Genomic DNA, 11,260 nt, shown 5'->3' with positions numbered 1-11,260 from the left:
ATGCACTGTTATTAATTGTGCTTAGCCGTACATGTTCATATCCTTGAAGATGTATCATAGGGGGGTTGCAACCTAGAAGACACAAATTTAACTAACAAGTTATAAGTACGTGAGTCAAAAATTATGGAAAAGTAAAAGAAAAGATTCTTTCATTGTTTTACAAACCCTCCCCCAGGTCCCCTCCACCATGCAGCCCTCGCTCTAGTCTCCTGTGATGACAGAAATACCTAGTCACGTATCTCTTTTAAACAGTTTTCTCCCTCCTCTGTTTCAGTGCAATATACATTACTGAACCCATCTTACTCAGTCTTTCCCCAACCCCAAGGTTAGTCCCATTCTACAACAGTGGCATCATGTAATATTCTTAATGTGACTGTTTGCCATTTGAATATCTTCCTCTGTGAAGATTATTTCCATGTCTTTTACCCATTTTGTAATTAGGTTACCAGTCTTTTTCTTGTGGAGGCCCAGGAGTATTCTCTAAACTTTCATTATGAGACAAAATTTCATTATGAGATGAAGTCTGAGATCATATTGCCAACTGTTTGTTTCCAGTCAATAGGTTTTCTTTTCACCCTATTGGGAAAATTTTTTAATGCATACATGGATTTAATCTTTAGAAGGTCCCACTCATCAATTTTATCCTCTTCAAATTGTGCATATCTGGCTGCATTTGGCAATCTCATTATACCTTGGATTAGCACTTCTACACTTGATCCCAGTGTATCTCTTATGAACTTTATGGTTTGGGGCTTTACTCCCAGATCTCTGATCCTCCTTGAGTTGATTTTTGTGTATAGTGAGAGATGTGGATCCTGTTTCAACTTTCTGCAAGTGAAAGTCCAGTTCCTTTCAGCTATCAGCTTTCAGTTAACACTTTTACCATTTGCAACACCTAGGAATTCTACATCTGTGCAAGGCAGATGACATAGCCACCACCCCAAGCCAGCTACATGAGCTGGAACCCAAAGCCTCAGCGAAATGAAGTAACTTGCTCAGTGTGAATGGTTTCCATATCAGTTGTCTTTCTCCCTTCTCTCAGGTACCCCTTTGCAGGTGTCTGTTGCCCATAAGCGTCTTGAAGAAGCTTAGCAGATACCACTGTGGCAACACCCACTGTGAGAACCCGGTGTCCCCCCAGCTGCTAATCTCTGACCACAATGGTGTGGATCTCAGGCAGGGGCAGGAGGAAGGGCCCTTCCCCAGATCCTTGTTCAGAGGTCCTCCTGCTGCTGCTGAACATTTCCACCAGCAGCAAACTCATTCTGCATCCTCAGGCCAGACCTGTTCTCTCTCACACAGCCTCAGTTTCTCCATCTGAAAGTAAGCTTCTAGGTTATGTTGAGTTACAGACTGACACATGCCTGATGACTCCATGACTGTGTGCATCCGTGCTGACCTCAGGAGATGTTCTCCCACGTGTAGAGAGGAAGAAAGAGAAGGAAAAACACTTTTGTGACAAACCACTAGGCCTGGGTCTGGTTTTACTTGTTTGGAGCAATGTCTTCACTGCAGGCTAGCTGGTCTTCCTCTCACTGGGAGGCCTGGTCCAGATGCTCAAGGGCAGAGCCAGCTGGAAGAAGGAGCATGGGTCCCCTGAATCTGCTCTGCTGCCTGCATTGGGGGTGCAGGAGGAGGTCCCTGTGTCCCCAGAAGCCAGCACTGCCTGTTGACTAGTGGCATTGGACACAGCCTTTCTCCCATCTGCACTGTTGTTGCTGTTGTTAGTTGCCATCCAGTGAACCCTGACTCGTGGTGACCTCATGAACAACAGAACCTAATACTATTAGTCCTGCACTACCCCATGATTGTTTATAAATTGAACTGCTGCGATCCACAGGGTTTTCAATAGTTCATTTTCCTAAGTAAATCACCAGCCCTTTTTCTCTTGGACCATAATTCATTTTTGCTTGCTGTAGAGAAAGGAAGAGCAGGCACATAGGTTCTGAGTCAGAGTAGGCTGAATGATGTGCAGGGACCTGTATTGGCACTTGGCAGGCTAGAAATCAGGCCAAAGGTTACTCCTTCTTGTTTCCTTCCAGAAGATTCTACAACTGTGTGTGCCTGACCTCTGTCCGCAGAGATGGCACATGAGCCCAGCAGTCAGGATGGAGACCAGTGCAGGCTCACTGCCCTTCCTGCCTCTGCTTGGCCATATCTTGTCGCCTCTGCCTTCTAGTTGTTGCTGTTGTGTGGTGTGGAGTCGATTCCACGTCACAGCAACCACATAGGACAGGGCAAAACTGCCGCCTATGGTTTCCACGGCTGTGGTCTCCACAGGGATGGTGGTAGAGAGAAAGTCCTCCCTGTCTGCACAACCCAAGCTCATCAAACCAAGCAAATCTTTGTCCTTTTAAACTTTGCATCCAGTTGGACTAGATAATCTTGTGTGTGTGTAAGTGTGTATTAAAATAGACAGATGATAGACAGACAGATGGTTAGATGCACACATACATACACACATCTGGGGTTGCACTGCCAACTTAAGGGCAAGGGGTTCGTATCTACCAGCTGTTCCGAAAGCTGGCAGTCTCCTCCCATGGGCTTTACAGCCTCTGAAAACCCTTTGGAGGGTCAGCTATGTATACATGTACACGTGTCCCAAAATATTTGCCATCTCAACATTATTAACATGTATAATTCAGTAGTGGTAACATTTGTCACACTGTTCAACCATCACCACCATCTGCTTTCAAAATTTTCCATCCTCATCAACAGAAACCCACTATCTCCAAATACTCTATCTGTCCACCTTTACTATGCACTAATAGACCTTGGTAATGCGTTTGAACCTTCTAAGTATTTAATAAGTGATCTGTATGATGTCTGTCCTTTTGTGCCTGACTTCCTGCACGCAGCATCATGTTTTCAAGATTCTTGCACGTAGTGTGCTCTAGGACTTTATTTCTCTTTATGGCTGAAGAATATTCCATTGTTTATCCGTTCATCTGGTTTCCATTTGTTGATAGACATTTTAGGCTGTTTCCATTAATTTAGTAGCCTTTGATGATGATGATGATGATGATGATGATGATGATGATGAATATAGACAGAGAAAAATACCATTAATTCAACAATTTCTGCATCTGTAATTCAGAGAGGTAGGCCTGGTGGCACAGTAGTTAAAACACTTCTCTGATAATCTAAAGGTCACAATTCAAACCCACTGACCGTGGGAGAAAGATGTGTCCATCTGCTTCCATGAAGATCACAGGCTCAGAACCCCGCAGGGCAGGTCTACTCGGTCTTACAGGGTTACTAAGAGTCAGGATTGACTCCATGGCCGGGGTGAGGGCTGGGGCTAGAGTTACCGTGACACTGACTCTTCATCTTCTACAGTCATTAGAACGTGATAGTCTGTTGATGAACTCCAGGAAACGATGGGGAGGGACCTTCTGCCCCTTCGTACCATTCCTCCCTCCTTCCTTCCTGCCCACAGCATATGTCACCATTTCTGTCTTGCTTTGGGAGTTCGGAATGTAAACCTACTTTCGGATGCAGCCTCTACTGCAGTGAACTGACTTCTATGGGGAGGAGGGATAAGGGAAAGTCAAGGAGGATAGGAAAGTGGTGGAGATGTGGTGGGAGCTGCCAGGCACTGAGGACAGGGTCTCTGCTGGGCACACAGAAGGAAGCCCAGTGCCTGCACTTAGGAGGGGACAATGAGGAAGCATATGGAGAAAGAGGAGGGACGCTCAAATTTGGACATGTTGCCCTCAAGTCGGGTTGTTCCAGAGCTGGTCAAGCTCTACAGCAGGAATCTCAGCAGAGAAGGTGGCTGGTTGTTGGCATACGAGTTAATCACCCAAAGTCTCTTGAGTATATTTGGGGTTACCCTGTGGAGGTTCACAGACACCCTCATACTTCTCCAGGAAGGCCCTTTCAGGTGGGAACTGGTCCAGATGCCCAGCCTGCAACCCCACAAGCCCTGCATGCCCAGGGACACCCTGAGGCCCTGTCCAGCTTGGCCTGCCTGACCAAGCCCCTGTGAGCATCCTCACGAGCCTGAGGCAGCCCCTCTATCCTCTCAGGGCAACTGCCCACCCACCCAACATCCCTCTACCCAGAGCCATCTGCCTAACCATGCCACCCGGGAGAACCGCCCAGACAAATCCATTCGTTCAGCCACCTCATTGAAGCAAATGTCTTCATCTGGCTTCAGTTACACAAATCGACAATTTTACAGTCATGCCCAGTAATGGCCATCAGAAGACCTCCATGCTGCTCCACTCCCAGTGCAAGGCCAGGCCAGGTCACTCTCCACTATGACCTGTCTTGCACTTATCCCACCTCCACCCAAGGCAGGCCCAGCCCCACTGAGCTGAGCTCTGGCCTCCAGTGGCCTGACCAGAGCCCAGAAACAAGAGGCCAGATCACTGGTCCTTGAGAACCAGTAAGAAGTCCTCTCTCTTGTGAGCAGAGGACACAATGCTATGTATACTGAAAGGGCCCCTGTCCATGCACCCTCACTCGCCCTAAGACCACGTGCTGACTAGCTCTCCAAACACAGTCCAGCCCCATTAGGCTGCAGCACTATTGGCCCAGACTCAGTAACTGGGGCAGAAACTAAGCCATGTGCTCTGGCCATGACAGGCCATGATGCTTGCGAAGCCTGGTTGGCCCTGGCAGTGGACACGGAGGTGTCTCATATGCTGTGGAGCCCACCTAGGTGGGCAAAGCCAGAATCTGTTAAGGGAAGGCCAGGGATCCCAGCCTCTCATGTCCACGCAGCCCTGGGTCATTCCACCACAAAAATCTGTGTCCAGGATCAGGGAAAAGCCGGGACCATGAAACTGAAATGGATTTCTTCCTCAAAAAACTCAGCGGTGCATGAAATATCCTGTTTTTAATTTTTAAACTTGAATCCTGATTGCAAGCCACGATTTCACCAGGACAACAATAAAGTCATTCTCACTTCACCCCTGAGCGTGTGTCAGGATCACATACTTAACACTAAGGGACCTCGCTGGGATTCACAGAGGCCCCAGTTCTCTCTTCACATTCTCTCTCACTGTTTCTCGGAAAACCTCTGTTATGGACAGAATTGTCCCAGAAGAGGGTGGTAGAAATCCTAACTGTGCTTATAAGCATGGTCTTTGTTTGGAATTGAGGTATTTGGAGAGCTCATCTGTTGCATTAACATAAAGTCTTACTGGAGTATAAAGAGCTCTGCTAGGGCAACAAAGAAACACTCAGCTCCTATTTGAAAGGTTGTCAGTTTAAACCCACCCAGCAGCTCGGTGGGAGAAAGCAGTATAGTAAATCTGCCTCCATAAAGATTATCCACAAAAAAGCTCACTGCCATGAAATTGGTTCTGACTCAGAGCAAACCTCCTTTGAGTTTCCAAAGCTATAAACTGAAATGAAAAGCAACTGCTCCCACTGCTCCCTAAGGACTATGTCACCATGACGTTTACATCCTAGAAAACCCTACAGGGCAGTTCTACACTGTTGAATGGGTCACCATGAGTAGGCAGATGAAGGCACACAACCACATACTGGAGGAGGACGGGCCCTACTCCCATCTGTGTGGTATCCATATAAAAGAGGTGATGTGATAATGTGACTAGCCAAGAAACACCTGGGATCACCAGGAGCTGGATGAAACAAAGAAGGATCATTCCCTGAGCCTTTGGAGAAAGTGTGGCCTGGCTGCTGTGTTGATTTGGACCTCTGGCCTCCATAATTCTAAGACAATAAATATCTGTTCTGTGAAGCCACCTAGTTTGTGGCATGCTGTTATTGCAGCCCTAGGAAATGAATACACTCTCCTCTCCTGATTCAGAGCACCTAGAGAAATGGCTTCACTCATTCAAACTCAGTGCCATCAAGTCAGAACTGACTCAGAGCTGACCCTCCAGCAGGTTTTCAGAGGTTGTAAATCACACGGTAGGAGATTGTCTAGCTCTCTCCAATGGAGTTGCTAGCGGATTTGAACCAGCCGAGTGGCACCACTTTTGGGTAAACAGCACAATTCCCCATGGTCTACCTCACGAGAACTCCCTATGCTCCCTCTTAACCAAGTGAGATAGTGCCTCTGACCAAGGCTGCTTCTGCTTTTCTGCCCTACTTGTCCTCTCTTTTGCCACCTTTCTAAGCCTCATGTCCTTTTCCAATCTATAGCCCTTCCTAGCACAGCATGCCCAACGTATGTGAGATGAAGCTTCATCATCTTTGCCTCCAAGGAGCACTCTGGCTTCACCCTCTCCAAGACATATGTGTGTTCTTTTGGATGTTCAGCACTCTTCTCCAGCACCACAGCTCAAAGGCATCAATTCTTCTTCTGTCATCCTTATTCATAAGTCATCTTTGATCTCATGGGGGAAAATGTCAGCATAGATAAGTCAGAGCTGACTTGGCAGCAACTAGCATATGCAACTTGACTTCAGCAAACTTTCTGCCCCTCCTCCCTTGCCGTGGGTCAGAGCCCACTCAGGTTTCCATGGCTGTAAATCACAGAAAAGCAGCTTGCCCATCTTTCTTCCTCAGAGCAGCTGTTGGATTTGAACTGCCAGAGAGGCTTGACCTTTGGGTTAACACCACGACTCACTGAGGGCTAAGCGGCCAGCACTCCCTGACAGTTGAGAAAAATGAGAGAATTGTGTGATAGTAGCTAGATTCAGAAATAAAGGGATGGAAATGGAGGCAGAGTTGAAGTCAAATGGACATCAGAAATATTTCCAGCAAGTTCCAGGATAGGAGACCAGGATAGAGAGCATTCATCAAGGCCTGACACCCCCCACTCCAGCATCATGAGGGGAGACACGGTTGAAAGGGGCTGGGGCCCAGGACGTCCTGACACAGCCAAGGCACGGACCTCTGACTGGGAGGAGGCTGGCCAGGTCTCCAGTCACCAAGGCACTTTACTTGTTCAGCATTGTGGATCCGCATGTCTCAGGCATTGTGGTGGAGCAGTGGGGTAGAGGGTAGAGCCAGGATGGCCTGGATTTTACATTTAGAAAGGCTTAAAACATGTGGGTGGAAGTCTGAGTATGGAAAAGAATGAGTGTGTGCATTCTATCTGCAATAAGTCACGACATATTCATAAGCACCTCTCTGGAACTTTAGGGAAAGGAGGTATGGAAAGTTCTGGTGAGAGAAAAAGGAAAGTAGATGGGCAGTGTATTATTACTGATTTTAATAATCTGTAATAGCATGATTTATGGTGCTGGGGGGGGGCGGGGGGCGGAGAGAAGCTTGACTATACACTGAATTGCCAGAAGAACAAACAAATCTATCTTGGACAAAGTACAGCCTTGAATATCCTAGTAAGTGAGAGTGACAAGACTTCATCTCACATACTTGGATATATTATCAGGAGGGCCAGACCCCAGAAAAAAGGCATCATGTTTGGTAAAGGAGGAGGTCCCTGAAAAAGAAGAGGTTAGTCAAGGAGACGGAGAGACTCAGTGCCTACTTTGATGTCTCGGCATAACAACAACTGTGAGGGGGGTGCAGGACCAGGCAGTGTTTCATCCTGTTGTCCAGAGAGTCGTTATGACTCAGCGCCAACTCCACAGCATAGAATTAGAAAGGATGCACAAAAGGATGTGATGATGTTATTTGGTGTACTGTCTATACTGCTTTCTTTTGTTGCTAACTACCATTGAGTCCACCCTCAACTCATAATCACCTCCACGCACAGTGGGACAGAGCACTGCCTCGTTCTGCAACAATCCCTGTGATTGGTTGCTGATCAGCCTGCTATGATCCTGGCTGATGATCTCAAATAGCATCCCTCTAACTCTGGATGCTTCGCTGAGACCTGTTCAGCAGCCCTCAGGCCTCCACTGATCGCCAGGGGCAGATGTGCAGGAGGTGTATTGGCTGGGAATCAACCAGGGTCTCCTACATGAAAGATGAGAACACTACCACTGAATTCTACCACGTCTTGTTTTATTTTAGCAAATATTGGACAGCATTTGTCAGGGCTTTTGTAAGATTGTCCCACTTTCAGCCTTGTTTTTCTCCCAAGTCTGAAGTTTCTGAGCTGCAGACTCTTCCACCCCAAGAGTCTCGGGGTAGTAAAAGTTTTTTACTCTAAGGGAGCTCTGGTGGCCTAGTGACAAGACACTGCACTGTAATCCCAGAGGTACATGGTTCAAATCCACCAGATGCTCTGCTGGAGAAGGAGGGGGAAATCTCCTCCTGTACCAGTCAGATCTGATTTGATGGTACACGTAAAAAATAATACAATAAAAATGAAGAAAAAATATAATTTTTAAAAAAAACATTTTTTACTATGAAAGGACTGCTTTAAGACTAGATTGGTATACTAGTGAATGAATAAATGAACAGATACTTAAGCAACTAAGTGAATGAATGATGGGTGAGGAAGGCAAGTCACAAGGACAGGGGAAGAGGAACAGGGCTCAGTAGCCCAGAAGAAAGGGAGATCTCCTTTTCCTCATCTTTCCATCAGCCAGCAGGGAGCGCACAGTGAGAAAGCTGCCCCCAAAGACACTATTGCATGGTGAACATGGGTGAGCTGGGCAAGCTCTGTAGATTGAGGGAGCTGAGCCAAGTCCACTGTCTTCCTTCTCAACAAGCCCATCTGCCTGCTTTCTCAAAACATTGCAAATAGAAATACCATTTGACCCAGCAATTCCACTACTGGGAATCTACCCTAAAAAAACCATACCCATAACTGCCACCCAAGCAGATATACGCACACTCACATTTATTGCGGCTTTGTTCACAATAACAAAGAGCTGGAAACACCCAAGTGTCCATCAGCAAATGAATGGATAGAGAAGCTCTGGTATATTCACACAATGGAATATTATGCAGCTCTGAAAAACAAAGAACTCATGAAATATTATGCAAAATGGGTGACTCTAGAGGACACTATGCTGAGTGAAATATCTCAGTCACAAAAGGACAAATACTGCATAGAGTCACTGTTGTAAAGCGAGACTGACATCGGAGTTGAGGGAAGACAGAGAAGGAGGGGAGGAATGATGTATATTGCATTGAAACAGATGAGGGAGATATCTGTTTAAAAGGGATATGTGATTGGGTATTGTTGTCATTACGGAAGTCCAGAGTGAAGGCTGAACAGAGGAGTGGACTTGGGGGGAGGGATGGGCAGGGAAAATAGTGAAATAATGAATGACTGGAAACCCTAAGTCTCTGTAAACTTCCATTAAAATTAATTTAAAAAATAACAGTCATCTGCCTTGTCTTCCTGTCTAGGTCCTCCTGGACGGCGTGGCAAACCTGGACGAAGAGGCGATCCTGGTGAGTCCAGATTTTCTCATTTCATAAACTGAGGCAAAAAATCCACCACTGACCCAGACCTGGTGTAGATATCTGTCCCCTTCTCCCCAGTAGCCATGTCTTGACTCAGATCTTATTCTCCCTCTAATTCCAGCCATTGTGCTTGGATCCCCAGCACCCAGCGGTGACTTCTCTTGGTTTCCCAACATCCACAGCTTCAGTGACTATCCTCTCAGTGCCCCCAGCCAATCCCTGAATCTCATTGTCAGCCTTGGAAACAATCAGTCCACACACCCCCTCTCTGCGGGAGTTGGTGATGAGTCCCTCGGCAAAGATACCAGTTCTTCTGGATGTCTCTCCTCTTCTTCCCCACCTTTGGTCCATTCTCCTTCTTAGAGAGCTGGACCGCCCAGGGAAGATGCCTGTAATTTATTCCATCTGACCTATCCTGCTGTCCCTTCTCTCTCACCATCTGCTGCTCTGCCCTGGAACCTGCTCTAGGTAGCCCTGCACTCAGTGCTCCTGAGCTTCCTGTCTTCACCCCATCTCTTCCCAATGTAAAAGTCTTCAAGCTTTTTAGACTAAAATGAACTTCCTTTCATATGCCTCCTGTAGTGTCCCCATTCCCTCAAAGCGGTGTCCCTGAGGAGGCAGCTGTCCTGTCTTCTCAGCTTTGTCCTGCACTGAGCCACAGCCACCTCAATCTCCTCGTCTGGGCTGTGCTGGCCAGAGTGGGTATGAACCAGGGAAGAAGTGGGAGAGCACATAGGGCCTGCACAAACACAACCCAAATCCATTGTCACTGAGCCAACTCTGACTCTTCACGACCCTGTGTGTTGCAAAGTAGAACTACGTGCCTCAGAGATTGCCATGACTGTAATCTTAGGGAAGAAAATTGCCAGGCTATTTTCCAGGGCACCTTTGGGTGGATTTCAACCACCAACCTCTTGATTAACACCTAAGCACAGACCATCTAGGAAACTTCACAAGAGGATGGACTCATCACCCAAAGGACCCAGGCACTCATGGGCCCTGAAAATCCGGGCAGGTTCTCACGGAGCACAGCCTTCTCCCAGGGGCCAGGCTTCTTACTGCTTATTCCCATTTGTTCTTACATAAACCAAATCTACTGTCATCAAGCGAATATTGACCCGTTGTTCTTACATTTCCACGTTGATCCCAACCCATAGCACCCCTATAAACTACAGATCGGTGCCCTGCCCTGCGCCGTCCTCATCATCATCCTATTGACCTATAGTGACCCTATAAGACAGAGAAATGCACCACGGGCTTTCCAACATTATAAATCTTGAAAAAAGGGGCCTGTCGCATCTCTCTCCCATGGAGGAGCAGCTGATGAATTCAAACTACTGATCTATTGGTTAGCAGTCTAGGACTTTGACCACTGTACCCCCAGGAATCCTTCTTTTTATAAAGAACCTCCAAATAAACTGTAGGATTCGCTGATAGGAGCCCACATGCGAGCGAGCACACATGCATGCACACACTCACACACACACACTGTTTCTCTCTGGGCTTGGACTTGCAAAAGCTGAGGCTGGTTGGGATTCAGCTGCTAGAGCTTCCTTTAGTCTGGGTCGTGCGTGTGACACCCTTCCGCATCACCATGCTTCCAAGTACACACTTCATCACTCAGCTCCAGTTTTCTACCCTCGTAAAATGTTTTATTGCAGGCTCCTGACGTCCCTTTGGAAAGACATGAGGAATACATAGTAACTTTTTTTAGAACAATGAATGAAATTATTCCATTTACTCAACATACTCAAAAGTCCCATTAGAATTATGGTTTACAGTAAAAGCAGGAATTCTGGAGAACCCCTTCATGCCCTTCAGTTCATGTATTCCACACACACCAATGCAATCAAACAATGTGCCGTTATCTCTGCGTTGAAAGTAAGGAAACTGAGGCTCCAGGAGGAGAAGTGTCTCGTCTAAGGTTGGTTGCTGGGCAAGACCCAGGCAGCACCTCCTCGCCTTCACTGCTCTCCCCGCCGGCTGTCCTGAACTTTCTGTCTGTCAG

The 11,260-nt window shown here is 47.0% G+C and overlaps 1 protein-coding gene across 1 annotated transcript in view; it reads left to right on the top strand.

The window, feature by feature from the left end:
- The window catches only part of COL23A1 (collagen, type XXIII, alpha 1), a 522,679-nt gene that overhangs the window by 413,840 nt on the left and 97,579 nt on the right, over positions 1 to 11,260 (top strand). The window contains exon 3 of the mRNA XM_006884439.1: positions 9,196 to 9,240. Within this exon, the coding sequence (XP_006884501.1) occupies positions 9,196 to 9,240 (45 nt within the window). The remainder of the gene's footprint in view (positions 1 to 9,195; positions 9,241 to 11,260) is intronic.

The sequence above is a fragment of the Elephantulus edwardii genome, unplaced genomic scaffold, assembly GCF_000299155.1.
Source record: "Elephantulus edwardii isolate Elephantulus edwardi_28Jun2011 unplaced genomic scaffold, EleEdw1.0 scaffold00033, whole genome shotgun sequence".
NCBI classification, from domain to species: domain Eukaryota; kingdom Metazoa; phylum Chordata; class Mammalia; order Macroscelidea; family Macroscelididae; genus Elephantulus; species Elephantulus edwardii.
Note: the sequence above shows the minus strand (reverse complement) of the source record. Positions and strands in the feature narration are given on the sequence as shown.